This window comes from Myotis brandtii, unplaced genomic scaffold (assembly GCF_000412655.1).
Source record: "Myotis brandtii unplaced genomic scaffold, ASM41265v1 scaffold223, whole genome shotgun sequence".
NCBI classification, from domain to species: domain Eukaryota; kingdom Metazoa; phylum Chordata; class Mammalia; order Chiroptera; family Vespertilionidae; genus Myotis; species Myotis brandtii.
The window spans coordinates 589,028-608,834 of NW_005358369.1; the positions used below are offsets into that span (position 1 = coordinate 589,028).

Sequence of the window (19,807 nt, forward strand, 5' to 3'; positions counted from 1 at the left end):
AGGAAGCGCCCTCTTCCAACAGTTAGCCCCTGCTGCTTTGGGGACTCCTCCCCTGGTCCCTCTCAGCCACATCCTTTCCACTGCAGACCCTCCACCTTCTGACCAGCAGCCGCCTTCCCTGAAGCCTGCCTTCCCCACAGGAAGTTCCCAGGCGCTGCCCACTGAGGTTCCTCTGGGCATGAGGGTGTGGGAGGAAAGGGACCCTCAGGTTCCAGTCCTTCTGTCAATTGCTGGGTCCCCTGTGGGCTTCTGGGAGAAAGAGGCCTCAAGCCCCACCCCCACCACCAAGCTCCACACGTTTGTGTATAGCGGCCCCCTGCTGGAGGAACACCTGTTGTTTCCATCATATGTTCAAAGCCTCTGGACACTCAAACCATAGACCACACCCGTGGGCAGGAAATGTCACCCCTGGGAGCCTCCGTGTCTAGAAACATGAAGATAATAGTAATGTTCTCTGATTTCACGTTATAGAAACATTGTAAATGGGAAAATACATCTGAACCACAAACTGCAAGACAAATATAGGCACTTGTTAATATTTCATCATGCCATTTGTTAGTTCAGAAAAAAAACGTTGCTTGAATTTTAAAAAATGTTACACTAATTATATGAAACAAGACTGTATGTCTCAACTTTTTTCTTGGGTGTGGACATTAGTGAAATTTAGGTTAGAGGACAGGATCTGGATTAAAAAAGTGGACAGAATTCTCAGTAGTAACAACAGCAAATGATACCACAAACCATAGGTAGACAGATAAATAGACAGATGGTAGATAGATAGATAGATAGATAGATGCATAGATAGATGGATGGATGAATGGATAGATAGATGGATAGATGAATGGATGAATGGATAGATGGATGATGTATAGATGCATAGATAGATGGATAGATAGATGGGTGGATGGATGGATGATGTATAGATGCGTAGATAGATGGATAGATGGATGGATGTATAGATGGATGATGTATAGATGCATAGATAGATGGATAGATAGATGGGTGGATGGATGGATGATGTATAGATGCGTAGATAGATGGATAGATGGATGGATGTATAGATGGATGATGTATAGATGCATAGATAGATGGATAGATAGATGGGTGGATGGATGGATGATGTATAGATGCGTAGATAGATGGATAGATGGATGGATGTATAGATGGATGATGTATAGATGCATAGATAGATGGATAGATAGATGGGTGGATGGATGGATGATGTATAGATGCGTAGATAGATGGATAGATGGATGGATGTATAGATGGATGATGTATAGATGCATAGATAGATGGATAGATAGATGGGTGGATGGATGGATGATGTATAGATGCGTAGATAGATGGATAGATGGATGGATGTATAGATGGATGATGTATAGATGCATAGATAGATGGATAGATAGATGGGTGGATGGATGGATGATGTATAGATGCGTAGATAGATGGATAGATGGATGGATGTATAGATGGATGATGTATAGATGCATAGATAGATGGATAGATAGATGGGTGGATGGATGGATGATGTATAGATGCGTAGATAGATGGATAGATGGTGGATGGATGGAGAGCTGGGTAGATGGGTGGGTGGGAGCGTGGATGGATGGAGAGATGGGTAGATGGATGGATGTATAGATGGATAATGTATACATGCATAGATAGATGGATAGATAGATAGATGGATAGATGGATGGATGGAGAGATGGCTCCAAACAGGGACGGCCAGGGTAGATGAGTGGATGGATGGATGGATGGAGAGATGGGTAGATGGATGGATGGATGGATAGATGGATGTATAGATGGATGATGTATAAATGCATAGACAGATAGATGGATAGATAGATGGGTGGATGGATGGAGAGCTGGGTAGATGGGTGGGTGGGAGCGTGGATGGATGGAGAGATGGGTAGATGGGTGGGTGGGTGGATGGATGGATAGATAGGTGAGTGTTCCGAGGCTCAGAAAGGTTAAAATAATTGCTCAAGGTCAGACGGCAGAGCCAGGAATGGCAGGAGGTACTGGTTATTCCTGCCCCTCATGCTTACCCATGACACTGTCAGTGTGTCTCGTTTTATAAAACGGAACAAACGCATGCTGGTGCTCATGCCGCATGGTCTCTCTCTAGGCAGAATGGTGTTGCCTTTGGGAGGCTCTGCAGAAATGCCCGATTCCGAAGGCTGAGCTTGCCTTGGACGCAGCACGTCACCACGCAGGGGCTTCGGAGAGCCACCTGAGATGGCTCCACGCCCATGGCGCCTTGTGCTTCTCTCCTGCAAGGGGATCCCGCCCCCCCCCCTCGTGGGGGCTCCAGCCCGGGCTGCTGTGATGCTGGTGCTCATTCTGCCTGTCATTCCTTCCTGGCGAGCGAATGTCAACAGGAGAAGTGGGCAGCGAAGAAGACAAGGAACAGAGGGCAGCCAGCATAGACCCAACCACTAAGAGATCTGTGTTCCGCCATCTCTGCGGTTGGGACACCCCATGGAGACACCGCGGCACAGAAGTGAGCAGACCTGGGTCCTGTCCTGCTCTGTCCTGGCTTTTCCAGGCTCCCCATGTGGCCACGTCCCCTCCCTGGGCCACCAGAGCAGGCTGTGGGGAAGATGAAATGGCTTAGGGTGCCCCAGGGCCCCCAGCACCATGCCTGACGAGAGGGGTGGCCCAGGTCCCTGCCCGCCCTGTGCACTGACCCTGTAGGCGTCGGAGGAGCGGCGTGGGCAAGGCCGAGCCTTACCTTTCTCGGCCGCCGCCTGGTCATGCTTCTCACACAGCAGGTAGCGCGGGCTCTCCGGGAGGAAGGGCAGGCTCACCAGCTGGACCAAGGCGGGGATGGCGATGGCTCCAAACAGGTACGGCCAGGTGCTCTCCTGGAGGGAGAAGAGGGGCCAGTGGGTGGGTGTGGCGGAGGGAGGGACCTACAGCTTTCGACTCCACGGACTCCACGTCAGCCAGCAAGGTGCCCTGAGGAGTGTGGTGGGGGGGTTGGCGTGACCCCACAAAGGCACTGGCGTAGGGAGGTGGTCTCAGCTGTGACTGCGCTGACAGGTGCAGGGAGGGGCTGCTCTGTCACCGCCCCCTGGTGCTCTTTCTGCGCCACTGCAGTTTCCCCACGGGCCGAGCTCTCTCCCCATCTTATTTGTACTGTTTTTGCACTGGCTCTTTGCTCTGCCTGGGATGGTGTCTCCCTGAAGGTCTGCACCGGCTTCTCCAGAAAGGCTCCCCGGCCCTCCCTGCTGCATCAGGGCTGCTCTGGGCTCCCTGGACCCCGGGCTTCCTACATGGCCAGCACGTCCGTTGTCCCTTCCATCTGGCAGCACGATCCTTGCAGGCAAGGACTTTGTCTACCCACCTCTGTGGGGTCTAGTGCACTGGGGACGCTCAGTAAATGTTGGTTGATTGGAGCAAAATGAGTTGATTGGGACCATACGGATCTAGGAGGCAGAGACTGTTGGATGCAAGTCCTCTGCTGAGGCCCAGAGGTGAGGCAAGGAGGGGTTGAATCGAAGCTGCATCGAGGGGAGGGAGAGGGGCCCTGCATGAGCCGGAGACTTGGAGGGAGATGGGCCAGACCAGCCGGGAGTGGGAAGAAGCCGGGGTGGGTGAGGGTACTGACGGAGGCGTCTCGGGGAAGGGCTAGGACATCGTTCCCCAGGGATCTGCCTGGGCTGCTGGGTCCTTCACAGCGTGCTAGGCCCCGAGGCCTCCCTCCAAGGCCACGCTGTCTAGGACAGGCTCCCTGCCCCCCTCCCTCCTTCCCGCTGTGTTCTGCCTCACAACACCCTCGAGGAGCCAGCTTCCTAGATTTGTGTCTCAGATGTGTGTCCTCCACTGAAATGCAAGCGAGGAGCGTGAGGCAGGGATCCCTGTCTGGCTGTTCTCTGCTGGGTGGAGCCTAGAACAGTGCCAGGCACACAATTGATGTAAGTGTCAAATGAGTGAATACATCAGGAATGAACTAACTGGTCCAGATGAGGCTTGGACTCCCGCCCGCTATGGACACTAGGGAGCGCCTGATCACAGCTGGGTCTGGGCACAATGCCCCTGAGCACCCCAAACCTTGAGCCCTGGGTGAGGCGTGCACTGGAGCTTTCATTGGAAGCGTATTGGAGTGTACGTTCCCCGCCTTCTCCTCCTGCCCCCGCCTGCCGGGACTCAGCCCCAGGCAGGGGGTATCAGCTGGGCTCTGTCCCAGTGCATTCGACCAGCATCCCTGGTCTCAGCTCCTCCCTCCCTCCTGGCCTTCTGTGTAAGTGGGAAGGGGAAGTGGCTGCATCCTTCCCTGGTCCTTGTCCGACACTCAGGTGGCAAGTCCTGGACTCATTGCCCCTCCTCTCTACCCCCAGGGCCACTGCCTCCGTTCCCCGCACCCCCTTGCCACACACACCAATCACAGCAGCCTCCTGCCAGGCCCTCTCTTCTCTTTTCACCCTTCCCACCCTGTCCCACTCCCAGACCCAAAGCCGCCTTCTACTCAGATCTGGCTGAGTCACTCCCCTGCTCTAGTGCCGCCTGGGGCTCCCCATTCCCCCGGCACAATGTCAGCTGCAGCTCCGTGAACAGGGGCCTCATCTCACGCTCCCCACGCGTGCTCTTCCCTCGGCCCCAAGCCACTCGCGATTCTTTCACGGGGCTGTTCCCCACCTCGAGGCCTTTTCTCCAATTATTCCCTTTCTCTGCAACGTCTTCTCTCCAAACCCCATCATCACCCGCCTAACCGCTGTTCACCCTTCAGGGCTCAGTTTTGAGGCCACCTCTTCTGAGAAGCCTTCCTTGATCTCACCCCGACCCCACCTGAACCTAGGTGAGGCGCGCCTCCAAGGCCACACAGCAAGGAAATGGTTGAACGGGAACTCAAAGCCAGGGCTTTCTGCTTCCAAAACGGAAAGCCAAAAACAGAAGACTGTGCGATCCCATATTTATATAGGAAAGGAAGACTCCAGAGTGAGGGAGAGCTAAGCAAAGCATCTTGGGAAGATGCCCAAAACACCTTAAATGAGAAGCAAGCTGCAGAACGATGCGTGTGGCACGATGCCATTAAAAAAAAACTATGTAATTTCATAAAAGTTTGCAAAAGCCTAAATGAATTGTAATTGAGCTGTTCACAATAGCGGTGCGTGGGTGGATTTGAACATGCTGTGAGGTTAGAGTTGGTTATATGTTCCTTATGTCCTTAAAAACCCCCAAACCCAATCAGAGGTACTCAGCAATCGCTTTCTCCAACAATAAGTGGAAGGCTGAATGCTCAGGAATTCCTAGGCATAGGGACAAGCTTTGGGGGGAGGGCTCCCCTCTGGCTCCCCTCTGTCCTGCCAGGGGCACCGGGAGCTGAGATGGTGATGTGAGAACAGACGCAGTTGGCCAAGAGCCACGCTTACCTTGCCCAGCAGCTCAGGCAGGCCCAGCAGCTGCCCGGTGAACACCCCAATGCAGATGAAGATGGCGGTCACCTGCCCCAGGGAGCCCCGGATCTCCTTGGGCGAAATCTCGCTCAGGTACATGGGGAGCGCGCTGAGGGCGATGCCTGTGGAGGAAACAGGGCACTTGTGAGGGAGCTGTCTCCTCTGAGGAGCCCTCAGGCCATGGAGAGAGCCGTTTCCTTGAGGAAGATGCTGGTCATGGCCCCTTCCTCTGCTTCACCAGGACAAAAACAGCACGCACCCGGCACCACGCCCCGCATTCTGCACACAGCGCCAACGCTGTAACAGGCCCGGCATGGATGGATGGAGAGATGGGTAGATGGGTGGGTGGGTGGATGGATGGATAGATAGGTGAGTGTTCCGAGGCTCAGAAAGGTTAAAATAATTGCTCAAGGTCAGACGGCAGAGCCAGGAATGGCAGGAGGTACTGGTTATTCCTGCCCCTCATGCTTACCCATGACACTGTCAGTTGTGTCTTGTTTTATAAAACGGAACAAACGCATGCTGGTGCTCATGCCGCATGGTCTCTCTCTCTAGGCAGAATGGTATTGCCTTTAGGCGGCTCTGCAGAAATGCCCGATTCCGAAGGCTGAGCTTGCCTTGGACGCAGCACGTCACCACGCAGGGGCTTCGGAGAGCCACCTGAGATTGCTCCACGCCCACGGGCGCCTTGTGCTTCTCTCCTGCAAGGGGATCCCGCCCCCCCCCCTCGTGGGGGCTCCAGCCCGGGCTGCTGTGATGCTGGTGCTCATTCTGCCTGTCATTCCTTCCTGGCGAGCGAATGTCAACAGGAGAAGTGGGCAGCGAAGAAGACAAGGAACAGAGGGCAGCCAGCATAGACCCAACCACTAAGAGATCTGTGTTCCGCCATCTCTGCGGTTGGGACACCCCATGGAGACACCGCGGCACAGAAGTGAGCAGACCTGGGTCCTGTCCTGCTCTGTCCTGGCTTTTCCAGGCTCCCCATGTGGCCACGTCCCCTCCCTGGGCCACCAGAGCAGGCTGTGGGGAAGATGAAATGGCTTAGGGTGCCCCAGGGCTCCCAGCACCACGCCTGCAGAGAGGGGTGGCCCAGGTCCTTGCCCGCCCTGTGCACTGACCCTGTAGGCGTCGGAGGAGCGGCGTGGGCAAGGCCGAGCCCTACCTTTCTCGGCCGCCGCCTGGTCGTGCTTCTCACACAGCAGGTAGCGCGGGCTCTCCGGGAGGAAGGGCAGGCTCACCAGCTGGACCAAGGCAGGGATGGCGATGGCTCCAAACAGGTACGGCCAGGTGCTCTCCTGGAGGGAGAAGAGGGGCCAGTGGGTGGGTGTGGCGGAGGGAGGGACCTACAGCTTTCGACTCCACGGACTCCACGTCAGCCAGCAAGGTGCCCTGAGGAGTGTGGTGGGGGGGTTGGCGTGACCCCACAAAGGCACTGGCGTAGGGAGGTGGTCTCAGCTGTGACTGCGCTGACAGGTGCAGGGAGGGGCTGCTCTGTCACCGCCCCCTGGTGCTCTTTCTGCGCCACTGCAGTTTCCCCACGGGCCGAGCTCTCTCCCCATCTTATTTGTACTGTTTTTGCTCTGGCTCTTTGCTCTGCCTGGGATGGTGTCTCCCTCAAGGTCTGCACCGGCTTCTCCAGAAGGGCTCCCCGGCCCTCCCTGCTGCATCAGGGCTGCTCCGGGCTCCCTGGACCCCGGGCTTCCTACAAGGCCACCATGTCCGTTGTCCCTTCCATCTGGCAGCATGATCCTTGCAGGCAAGGACTTTGTCTACCCACCTCTGTGGGGTCTAGTGCACTGGGGACGCTCAGTAAATGTTGGTTGATTGGAGCAAAATGAGTTGATTGGGACCATACGGATCTAGGAGGCAGAGACTGTTGGATGCAAGTCCTCTGCTGAGGCCCAGAGGTGAGGCAAGGAGGGGTTGAATCGAAGGGCATCGAGGGGAGGGAGAGGGGCCCTGCGTGAGCCGGAGACTTGGAGGGAGATGGGCCAGACCAGCCGGGAGTGGGAAGAAGCCGGGGTGGGTGAGGGTACTGACGGAGGCGTCTCGGGGAAGGGCTAGGACATCGTTCCCCAGGGATCTGCCTGGGCTGCTGGGTCCTTCACAGCGTGCTAGGCCCCGAGGCCTCCCTCCAAGGCCACGCTGTCTAGGACAGGCTCCCTGCCCCCCTCCCTCCTTCCCGCTGTGTTCTGCCTCACAACACCCTCGAGGAGCCAGCTTCCTAGATTTGTGTCTCAGATGTGTGTCCTCCACTGAAATGCAAGCGAGGAGCGTGAGGCAGGGATCCCTGTCTGGCTGTTCTCTGCTGGGTGGAGCCTAGAACAGTGCCAGGCACACAATTGATGTAAGTGTCAAATGAGTGAATACATCAGGAATGAACTAACTGGTCCAGATGAGGCTTGGACTCCCGCCCGCTATGGACACTAGGGAGCGCCTGATCACAGCTGGGTCTGGGCACAATGCCCCTGAGCACCCCAAACCTTGAGCCCTGGGTGAGGCGTGCACTGGAGCTTTCATTGGAAGCGTATTGGAGTGTACGTTCCCCGCCTTCTCCTCCTGCCCCCGCCTGCCGGGACTCAGCCCCAGGCAGGGGGTATCAGCTGGGCTCTGTCCCAGTGCATTCGACCAGCATCCCTGGTCTCATCTCCTCCCTCCCTCCTGGCCTTCTGTGTAAGTGGGAAGGGGAAGTGGCTGCATCCTTCCCTGGTCCTTGTCCGACACTCAGGTGGCAAGTCCTGGACTCATTGCCCCTCCTCTCTACCCCCAGGGCCACTGCCTCCGTTCCCCGCACCCCCTTGCCACACACACCAATCACAGCAGCCTCCTGCCAGGCCCTCTCTTCTCTTTTCACCCTTCCCACCCTGTCCCACTCCCAGACCCAAAACCGCCTTCTACTCAGATCTGGCTGAGTCACTCCCCTGCTCTAGTGCCGCCTGGGGCTCCCCATTCCCCCGGCACAATGTCAGCTGCAGCTCCGTGAACAGGGGCCTCATCTCACGCTCCCCACGCGTGCTCTTCCCTCGGCCCCAAGCCACTCGCGATTCTTTCACGGGGCTGTTCCCCACCTCGAGGCCTTTTCTCCAATTATTCCCTTTCTCTGCAACGTCTTCTCTCCAAACCCCATCATCACCCGCCTAACCGCTGTTCACCCTTCAGGGCTCAGTTTTGAGGCCACCTCTTCTGAGAAGCCTTCCTTGATCTCACCCCGACCCCACCTGAACCTAGGTGAGGCGCGCCTCCAAGGCCACACAGCAAGGAAATGGTTGAACGGGAACTCAAAGCCAGGGCTTTCTGCTTCCAAAACGGAAAGCCAAAAACAGAAGACTGTGCGATCCCATATTTATATAGGAAAGGAAGACTCCAGAGTGAGGGAGAGCTAAGCAAAGCATCTTGGGAAGATGCCCAAAACACCTTAAATGAGAAGCAAGCTGCAGAACGATGCGTGTGGCACGATGCCATTAAAAAAAAACTATGTAATTTCATAAAAGTTTGCAAAAGCCTAAATGAATTGTAATTGAGCTGTTCACAATAGCGGTGCGTGGGTGGATTTGAACATGCTGTGAGGTTAGAGTTGGTTATATGTTCCTTATGTCCTTAAAAACCCCCAAACCCAATCAGAGGTACTCAGCAATCGCTTTCTCCAACAATAAGTGGAAGGCTGAATGCTCAGGAATTCCTAGGCATAGGGACAAGCTTTGGGGGGAGGGCTCCCCTCTGGCTCCCCTCTGTCCTGCCAGGGGCACCGGGAGCTGAGATGGTGATGTGAGAACAGACGCAGTTGGCCAAGAGCCACGCTTACCTTGCCCAGCAGCTCAGGCAGGCCCAGCAGCTGCCCGGTGAACACCCCAATGCAGATGAAGATGGCGGTCACCTGCCCCAGGGAGCCCCGGATCTCCTTGGGCGAAATCTCGCTCAGGTACATGGGGAGCGCGCTGAGGGCGATGCCTGTGGAGGAAACAGGGCACTTGTGAGGGAGCTGTCTCCTCTGAGGAGCCCTCAGGCCATGGAGAGAGCCGTTTCCTTGAGGAAGATGCTGGTCATGGCCCCTTCCTCTGCTTCACCAGGACAAAAACAGCACGCACCCGGCACCAAGCCCTGCACTCTGCACACAGCGCCAACGCTGTAACATGCCCGGAGTCATTCAGTCCACAGGTACGGCCGGGAGGTGGATTCCACAGAAAAGGAAATAGCTAGGATGGTGAAAATGGTGGTGCTGATGCAGGTGATGGTGATGATGGTGGTGGTGGTGGTGGTGACGGTGGTGGTGGTAGTGATGGTGATAATGATTTGGTGGTGGTGGTGATGGTGGTGGTGGTGATGGTGATGGTGGTGGTGGTAGTGGTGGTGGTGGTGGTGATGGTGATGGTGGTAAGGGTGGTGTGCACTGAGAGGATGTGTCTCACCTCTTTTACTGAAATACATTAATGTTGTAGCATATAGCTATAACTTGTTCATTTTCACTGCTGTGTAGTATTCCAATGTATAAATATACCACAACTTATCTACCCTCCTATTGGTGGACACTTCAGTGCTTTCCAGTTTGGGGTCAATACTAATAGCAACCCATGAACACTCTTGCACAAGACTCTCATTGCACACATATGTACGTAAGTTGTTAAATATATTGTAGTCATAATGTGTGCATGTTCAGTGCTAGTAGTTAAGCCAATTTCCTCCATGTTCATACCAATTTACCCTTGCTCCACATAGTTACCAGTATTTGGCATTAACAAACTTTTCAATTATAGCCATTGTGGCTTTAATTTGCATTTCCTTAATTACTGATGCAATCTTATGTACCTATTGGCCACTTTGTGTAGGTGCCTGTTCAACCCCTTAGCCGCTTTGTATTGGGTTACTTAGAAACATCCATCGTTGTCCACTGGAGACCTTCTAACGCAGCCAACATGGGCTCGCACCCCTGGGAGAGTGGGCAGCACACAGTCTTCCACAAACACAGAACACCGCTGCGTGCCCAGAGCCGCCTGGCCTACCCACAGAGCTGCAGGCTCAGCAAATGGTATTTGCTTTATGCCGTTATGTCTCGGGCTGATTTTTTACTTTTATGCAGTAAGATAAGGCCTAACTGATACAGACAAGGTAATGAAATTAACCCAGGGAAGTGGCAGAAACCAGCAGTCGGAACCCGTAGCCCTGCCCTTAACCATTTACTGTCCCACGTCTCTGAGCTTTGGTGTCCTCACGGGATTTAGCAGCACCCCCAGGAATTGTCACTGCCCCTCCAGGCCACCGGGAGCCTCACCTCCATCCACGCCCATGACGAAGCGGCCCACGATGAGCATTTCAAAGGCTCCTGCCTGGAGCGAGCAGGCCATCAGCAGCGCAGCGGTAATCGCGAAGATATTGTTGACCAGTAACGTGCACTTCCTGGAGGGATAGGAGGGGTTCAGACTTGACTTGGGGTGGCAAACACACAGAACACTCTATAGGTGATATACCGTAGAATCATATACCTGGCACCGATATAATTTTATTAACCAATGTCACCCCAATACATTCAATAAAAAATAAATTTATAAAAAGGGAGGGTTTGATGAGGAGGCCTGACCACGAAGCTGTCCATCCCAGGAGTGGGGTCCCCACTGGCCCCCACAGCCACCTCTGGCTGTGTGATCCTGAGCCAGGTGCTCGCTCCCTCCGGGGTCACCCTGGGGTTGATGATCACGCCCACGAATCGCTCTGTGCCGGGACGGTTCCCACTGTTTTGCGGACACATTGCTTAGACGCCGTGGCTTAGCAGCATGACCTGTGGGGGGCCTGGGACCAGGCTCCTGCACCTGCTCTCTCTTTATGAGCTGGTGACTTCGCACTGGATTGTTCCGTGTTGTCCTTCCTCGCCTGCAACGTGGTCATCCTCGCTCACTGTAGCGAACCCTGCTTGGTGACAGACGTCATTATAAGCTCTTTACACAAGTAGCTCCTCTACTGCTCAAAACGACCCTCTCAGGTGGGCCAAGGTCCTATTCCTGTTTCATAGAGAAGTTAACCAGGACAGATGAGAAACTTGCTTGAGGTCCGACAGCTGGTGCGTCAAGGAGCTGGGCAAACACCTTAACCTCTCGCAGGATGCTGTCCCCTAAAGACCCAGCGAGTTAACAGGTGGTCAACTGTGTTATCGGTTGTAAAAAGCTGGGGACTTGCAAGGGGGCCGAGTTACTGCTCTTTGGAGCCAGAGCTCTTTTCACCGGTTCTGACTTATCTCAAACTTGCCCTAATTCCCCCCTCCCCTTCCTACATCTTCTTGGAGAATCCCCGACTTACTGACGTATGCAACTCAGTGATGATTCAAAGGCTGCTCACTGCCACATCGTCTCTGATAGCAAATGATGGAAACGACCCAGTGTCCGTTAACGAGGAACTACGGAAGGAAGTGATGATGCATCTGCCAAGTGCACACTGCAGACACTGAGTCAGAGACAACCCTCTAGTCTCATATGGAAAGATCTCCAAGTCACGCCCTGAAGTGCAATGAGCAAGGTACAGCACTGTGGAGACTGTGAGATTATCTGTGTGAAAAGGGGTGTGTGGGGGGGTAGAGCTTTGGTGTAGAGATGGGCACAAGCCTCAGAGAAGATACACAAAAAGCAGATAACACCAGGGCCTCCAGAGAGGCCGTGAACTTCGTGAAGCACGGAGACTTTGAGGCACGTGTCCCGGGCCCCACAAGCCGTGGGTATCAGAGTCCAGGCGCGGAGCTGGGCCTGCAGCCAGTGCCTGGGAACCAACAGGGCATAGTCCTGTCTCATGAGGGAGCAAGGGGTCTGTCACTAGAGCCATGCCAGCCGAGGACAGGGACTGGGACTTAGAAACTATTCTCTATGGACAGACTTCTCCAAGCCCGAAGGTCCAGCAGACAAGGAGCCTGCACCTCTGAGACCAGATATTGGGGCGGCTCACACCCTCCCTGTCCTCACCCCTCTCCCAAATCACAGACGAGTTTAACGTGCCCTGGCCGGGATGGGCCCCACGGTGGACCTGCCGGTGACCACGCCCCAGACTCCCAGGATGCCCAGCTCCATCTGAACTTCTCTCCCAGCCCCTCCCGCTGGCCCTGACCCCAGCCCTGCACACCGAGCTCAGCCTCCTCATCCTCCCCAAGGGCCCTCACGGGGGATGAATAATGAGGCCTCAAGCAGCATGGCCATCGACACCATGTGACAGCAAGAGCGGGCTGGTGGCCACACAGACCCGGATCTGAATTTCAGGTCAAGTGCATTCTTCGGAACCTGGGCCGCCTGCTGGGCCTCGCGGGCCTCCATGCGTCACGTGTAGGAAGCATTGTCGGTCGAGCTCGGCACGTAGCAGGAGGGGGATAGACAGTAACTGTCTTCAGTGCCTGCTGCTTCTCCTCCCCCCGGAGTGACGATTCCAGCAGAGCCTTCACCCCAATTCGGCTTTCACTCTGTCATGATGCAAACAGGAGTCGGCAGCTGCCCGAGCACGACAACCCACACCTTTGACCTAATCTCTCCGCCTCCGAGGATTCGTCACTTAGAAGTTTAGTGTCTCCCAAATGCGTTTCCTCTTTGGCTTTCCTTTCGCTTCTGCGGCTGCCACGCTGCTGAGGCCACCATCAACGCCTTCGCCGTACACGCGGGGAGAGCGATGGCCGAGAGGGAGGTGCAAGCCCCACACCACACACCTGCCCAGTTCGGGAGGCAGGACTTGCTGGCCCACGGCATCCCGGGCCCAACCCCAGCGACCCTTTTCCTGTGCCATCTGCTCGGGTTCAGGGTTTCTTACGGAAGACTGCCTGAGCGCCGGATGTTTTACCAAGCAGAGCTCTGTGCGCACAGGGAGCGATCCGCAGACACCGTGCTGTGCCGTGGCTCCGCCGGCTCCGCGTCCCGGGGCCTGGTCCTCTGGATCTAACTCAGAGCGCTCCTGGTGTTTTACCAAGCAGAGCTCTGTGCGCACAGGGAGCGATCCCGCAGACACCGTGCTGTGCCGTGGCTCCGCCGGCTCCGCGTCCCGGGGCCTGGTCCTCTGGATCTAACTCAGAGCGCTCCTGGTTCTTCTGGCTTCCACTTGGGTTAGACCAGTGGTCGGCAAACTGCGGCTCACAAGCCACATGCGGCTCTTTGGCCCCTTGAGTGTGGCTCTTCCACAAAATACCACGTGTGGGCACGTACAGTGCGATTGAAACTTCGTGGCCCATGCGCAGAAGTCGGTATTTTGTGGAAGAGCCACACTCAAGGGGCCAAAGAGCCGCATGTGGCTTTCGAGCCGCAGTTTGCCGACCACTGGGTTAGACCAATGGGCGGCGCCGACAGCAGATTCGGGGGAGAGGCGGGTTGGAGGAGAGAGAGGCCAGCGTGTTTCTTCCCGGCTCCCTCCCTGTTCGGACAGTAGAGTTTTGACTACCAATGGGTGGCGCCGGCAGCAGATTCCGGGGGAGAGGCGGGTTGGAGGAGAGAGAGGCCAGGGTGTTTCGTCCCGGCTCCCTCCCTGTTCGGACAGTAGAGTTTTGACCTCCCCAACCTCAGCTCCTGCTGGGCAGCCCGTTGTCCGCGGCTTCCCTGCCCCGTGGCCTCTGGGACCCTATTTCCACCCCTTGCCCTTCCGACATTCAAGCCTCTCCAGCTGAACTATGTGGCATTTCGTTGTCTGCGGGGTCCTGACGGGACACAGATATATTATGAGCATGATGGAGGGGATCCCCCAACACAGACAGCCCCCACTGACCTCCCACAAAACTTTCCCATCGGCTTCACCATGAACGTCCCCACGAGTCCACCGATGGCGAATATGGACACGGTGACCGACCAGAGCAGCGTCAGGGTGTCGGGGTCGATCGGGTATCCGTGCCTCCTCTCCCACGTCTCATTGTAAAAGGCCTTGATGTACTGAAAGCAAACAACACACCGTTACTCCCCCTGCTCCCTCCGGCAGCCTGGAGCAGCTGCGATGAGACCAACAGCTGCTGCAGAACGGGTCTCAGGCCAGGACGGTGCTAGGTTCTGCCTGAGCCTTAATCACGGAACCTTCTGACAAAGTCTGTGGATGGGTCCTACTTTTCGTTTGTTTGTTTTGTTAATTCTCATCCAAGGATGCTTTCCCATTGATTTTTAGAGAGAGGGAAAGACAGAAACATCGATGTGAGAGAAATGCATCAATTGTTTCTCCTGCACGCGCCCCAATTAGGGTCCTGGGCTGGGGAGAAGCCTGCAAACCAGGTATGTGCCCTTGACTGGAATCGAACCCAGGACCCACTGGTCTGCAGGCTGACACTCTATCCACTGAGCCAAGCCGGCTAGGGCGGAGGAAGGGAAAGGGAAAGAGAGATAGAAACATCACTGAGGAGAGAGAATCATTGATCAGCTGCCTCCTGCACACCCCTTCCCGGGGATCGGGCAACCTGGGCATGTGCCCTGACCAGGAATGAAACCAGTGACCTCCGGGTTCATGGGTCGACACTCAATCACTGAGCCACACCGGCCGGGCAGATGGGCCCTATTTTTTACCTCATTTTGCAGATAGAGAAACTGAGGCTCTGAGAGACAATGTGACTTGCTTAGTAAGTGGGAAACCTGGGAATCAGACTCAGATCTGCCTCCAAACCTAGAGCGACCATGATACCTGGGCCTCTCCAACTTCGATGCCAGCAGAACCACCTGGGCAAGTGTTTGAAACGCACATCCCTCACGTTAGAGAAAAAGCTCTGTCCTCGGGGTGGGCCGAGACACCAGACACAGAAAACTCCAGCCAGCAAAGGAGAACAAAGCACTCATTTGCATTTCATTGAAATCGACGAGTTCTGTTCTTCAAAGGCCACCTTGACAGCAAGGAAAGACAGGCGCACGCTGAGGCCACACATCTGCCACGCATCTGCTGCAAAGGACCGGCATCCACAGTCGATGAAGAACTCTAACACGTCAATGGGAAGGCAGACGGCCCACTTTAAAAATGAGCAAAAGACTCGAACAGATGACAGAGAAAACTCAAGTGCCCAGTAAGCTCATGACACGATGCTCAACATCATTAGTCAGCAGCGCAATGAGGTGCCACTTTGTGCCCATGAGGTCCCCATCCCCATCAGTTCTGATGCTGTGGGTTTGAGATGGGGACGGGGTGAGTCTGATGTGAACCAAAGTTGGAGGTCCCGGCCCTGCACTCCCTGAGCGGGTTCCATCCCTGAGATGTTTATAGCTCCCCTCCGCCCCCGTTACCCAGGGTGGGCCCACTAGTGTCTCCATAGCCAGCAGAGGATATTGTGGAAAAGCCGTAGGTTCAGTTTGCATAGACCTGGGCGTGAGTGCCAGCATCTTGACTGGCTGATCATTTAAACCTGCTGGATCTCGGTCTCCTCATCTGCACACTGGGAGTGATGACACCGATATCTCCGGGCTGTTGTGAGGGTCAAACAGGAGCATGCAGCAGGGCTGCCCAGGCCTTGGGTAGAGCTCACACAGCCCCCGGGAGCCACTTCTCTGCTGGGTGATCTTGAGTAAGTTACTCAACCTCTCTGTGCCTCGGGTTCCTCATCTGGGACACCCTTTCCCTCTGGAAGGCGTTGCCATGGGGATTTAATGTGAGGATGAGTAGAAAGTACAGCGCTGGGTCCACAGAGGTGCACAGTGAGAGCTGGAAGCTGGGTGGCTGCTGGTGGCATGGATGTCAGTGTGTCCATATCTGTCAGGTCGGGGTCCTCGATGTGTCTATTGTGTGGGCCGATGGCTCCATGAATAATTTACCACCATCTCCCCAGCCAGTCCCTCAGGGGCCAGGCCTGTGGCAGCGCATTGAACCGTGTAGTCGGCAGCCAGGTAGACCGGCTCAGGACACCTCCAGATGATGCAGGAACTTGCTGGACAGGGGAGGGGAGTGACCCTGTAGCCTGTTCTACGATGTTCAGTTCCTGACTGAGTCGCACCGAGCCTGTCGTGACTCCGTGCATACAGTTATCCTCAGGAGCGCTACGAAGTGCACACAGATAGGACACGTCTGTGGCCGGGCCAGAGTGCGCACACTGCTGTGTAACACGGCCCAGGCCTGAGGGACCAGTGAAGACGGGCCACACGCCTGTGCAGCCAGGAGAACCGTACAGACGTCCTTATGAGGGTGCCCACTGCCGAGCCAGGCTCTGGGAAGTGAGGGCCACACGGACGACACCCCATGAGCCCCGCAGTGCCACCGAAGGTCCCCGCGTAGCAGAGCTCAGGCCTCCCCCACCGCAACACGGCCCGAGGCTGCTCTCCCGAAAGGCCTGCTGGCGCCGTGGCCCTGGGCTGGCTCCGGGGACTGTGGGTTCGGGAGGGCCCCCACCATTCCTGGGACGGAGCAGAGCGGCTCTCGGGCCTGGTCTCTCACAGTCTGGCGCAGGCTGATCAGCTCCAAGACGGGAACTGGGGACTTGCCGAGCAGCTGACAAAAACCCTGATGCCGAATCTCCGATGAGCTTCCCCTTGGACACCTCACGGGTGTTGTCCCAGCTCAGGGTGGGGCCCGAGTGTGCGCCAGGGGCCAAGTGTGCGCCCGGGCCTGAGTGTGCGCAAGTGTGCACCGGGGGCCGAGTGTGCACTGGGGCCGAGTGTGTGCCGGGAGCCTCTGCTGAGAGCGCCCTGAGAAGCTGGAGCCTGTTTCAGCTTCACTCCCCCACCCCCCACGCCTTTTCCTTTGCTGATTCTGCTTCTGGTCCTTTCACTGAATTAAGTCACAGCTGTGAGCTTGCCGATGCTGGTGCCGGTGCCGGGAGTCTCCCTGGTGAGGCATCGGACCTGGGGGTGGTCTCGGACCGGACACCCTCCCAGGTCCTCGGGTACCTGCCCGGCTCCAGTTCTGACGGCTCTTCAGTGTGCAGTGCTCTCTCCCCACTCTGCGGCTCCCGGGACTTGGCTAACTGACAGGTGGGAAGGAAGCTTCTAGAGACTCTAGGCAGCCGAGAATGCTTGGCGCCCACTGCTGGCTCTCTCAGTGCTGAGAGAGGAAGCGAGATGCCGGCGATAGCCACCAGGGACGGACTTGCATGGCTCTCTGGCCCTCCCTCCCCACCCATGGCCTGAGGGTTTCCTGCTCTAGAACATGAAGAAAGTTCCATTTGCTCGTTGGCTCCAGGCAGAGGCAGGCAGAGCCGTGTGTCCCAAACAGCCTGCTTATTAGAACGAGGGCAATCCTGAGCCTCTCTCCTGCTGGACACCCCCCCTCCCCGGGGAGATCACAGAGCTGTGTGTGTGTGAAGGGCGGGGAAGGGGGGATGGGTGGATGGCACATCCACGTGGACATGCTGTTGGCTCTGAGAGCATTTCTGCGCCTCCCGTGGGGCCGCTGGCTGACAGGGACGAAAAGGGCGAATGTGCTCATTCCTGTAAGTTGCTCGCGCTGTTCATATCAGCCTGGAGGCAGCGAGACCCTCAAGGAGCATCTCTTCAGCCCACGCTCAGGGGGCAGGTGTGAGCACTGGTCTTGGAATAGCATCTTTGTAGAACAGGAATAATGACCGTGGCCTGCAGGTGGGGCTGCTGGAAGAGTTACACGAGGTGTGTGGCCCTTGGCATGATGGCCAGCACATAGTAGGTGCTCATCAAATCCCAATGTCTTTCTCCTGCGGGTCAGAAACAGCATGTTTCTAGTTCGACTTGTCTGGGTGTGATCACACCAGCACGCTCCTGCCGAGTGGGCCGGGCCGGCCGAGCCTCTGCTCCCGTGTCCGTGTCCGGCAGCAGCCCCCTCGGCCCCTCCCCGCTCAGCAGAGCTTCCCGAGCTTCCCCGTGAGGCACAACGCAGGCATTTTCCCAGAGGAACTTGTGAAATGAGAGCATTCTGAACCCAAATGGCAGGCTTCCCAGCTCCACCAAGCGCCCCCCCCGCCCCCCCCGCAGGGGGAAGCAGGCAGGGCCAGCACCCACAGTCAGGGTTAGCAAGATGCCAGAACCCAGGCCTGGAGAGGGCCCCCCAACTCCCCAATCAGGCAGCTCTGCCAGCTCCAATCCCAACCCAACCATGACTCACAGCTCCCAACTTAAACAATGCACAATGTACAGTGGGGCCTTGACTTACGAGTGTCCCGACTAACGAGTTTTTTGAGATACCAGCTGTCTCTCCGCCGATTCTTTGCATTGAGTTGGCAGAGTAATTTGAGTTAACGAGCTCCTTAACGAGCTCGGTCTCGGAACGAATTAAACTCCTAAGTCAAGGCCCCACTGTACTTGAGAAAAATTGATAGCAACCTAAGCGGCCACATAGGAAGGCAGGAGGGGCAGCAGCACACAGCGCTGAGAAATCCGGGGCCAGCCCAGCCCCTGTGGCTCAGCGGTTGTCACCACATGAACCAGGAGGTCAAGGTTCAATTTCCTGTCAGGGCACTTGCCCAGGTTTCGGGCTCGATATCCAGTATAGTAGGTCCTCAGGTTACGTGGGAGATCCGTTCCTACGACATAACTCGATTTTCGCCGTAATTCGAAACCCACCTACACGAGCACCTACGTCACTCACATGGAGCACACACACAGCAGTAATGAAGGGAAACAGTAAACAAAATTTAAAAGAAAGATAACAGTTCCTGACCTTTACTTGTGGTAAATGAATAATAAAAAGCATCAAGCACATATGTACATACGTCGAAATGACAGAACTTTTTTTTTAAATATAAATAAATAGGACATGGTGACGTAACCATGAAACGACATATGTTGAGTCTGACGTAACCCGGGGACCGTCTGTAGAGGGCGTGCAGGAGGCAGCCCACCAATGATTCTCTCTCATCGTCTGATTTTTCTATTTCTCCTTCCCTCTCCCTTCCTCTCTGAAATCAATAATAATAATAATAAATCCCAGGATGGAGAATTTGCGACAACATGGAAAAATGCTGATGATGTAAGTATTAAGTCAAAAAAGGATATATAATCAATTTTAGGGGGGAAAAGTATATTTAGACAAAGCCTTAAAAATGAAAAAAATCTATTTTGTAAGATATTACAGTGGTGGACACAGGTCGTTATACATTTGTCAAAACCCATAGAACGTACAGCAGGAACCTTACTGTGAACTATGGACTTTGATGTGTCAAGACAGGTCCCGGTTGTAACACACGCACCGCCCTATGGAGATGTGGACGGTGGGGAACGCCGTGTGTAAGTGTGTGGCGGGGCCAAGGGGTACACGGGAAACCTGTACTTTCTGCTCAGCTTTGCTGCGAACCTAAAACTGCTCTCGAAAACAAAGTTTATTCACTAAAACCATGTTGGCCCTGACTGGTTTGGCTCAGTGGTTAGGTATCGGCCCGTGGACCCAAGGGGGTGGGTTTGATTCCCGGTCAGGGGCACGTACCTCGGTTCTGGGTTTGATCTCCAGCCCCACTGGGGTGCATGTGGGAGGCAACCAACCAATGTGTGTGTCTCGCTCTCCTCCCCTCCTCCCTCCCTTCCACTCTGAAAATCAATGGAAAA

At 55.6% G+C, this 19,807-nt stretch overlaps 1 protein-coding gene across 2 annotated transcripts in view; it reads right to left on the reverse strand.

Annotated features, from left to right (window-relative positions):
* SLC2A9 (solute carrier family 2 (facilitated glucose transporter), member 9) overlaps nt 1-19,807 on the reverse strand; it is a 57,422-nt gene that overhangs the window by 23,301 nt on the left and 14,314 nt on the right. For both annotated transcript variants that reach the window (XM_014539632.1, XM_014539631.1), the window contains 4 exons: nt 14,109-14,269; nt 10,666-10,790; nt 9,202-9,347; nt 6,562-6,694 (listed from right to left, as the gene is read on the reverse strand). In XM_014539632.1, coding sequence (XP_014395118.1) covers nt 6,562-6,694; nt 9,202-9,347; nt 10,666-10,790; nt 14,109-14,269 — 565 coding nt within the window. The remainder of the gene's footprint in view (nt 1-6,561; nt 6,695-9,201; nt 9,348-10,665; nt 10,791-14,108; nt 14,270-19,807) is intronic.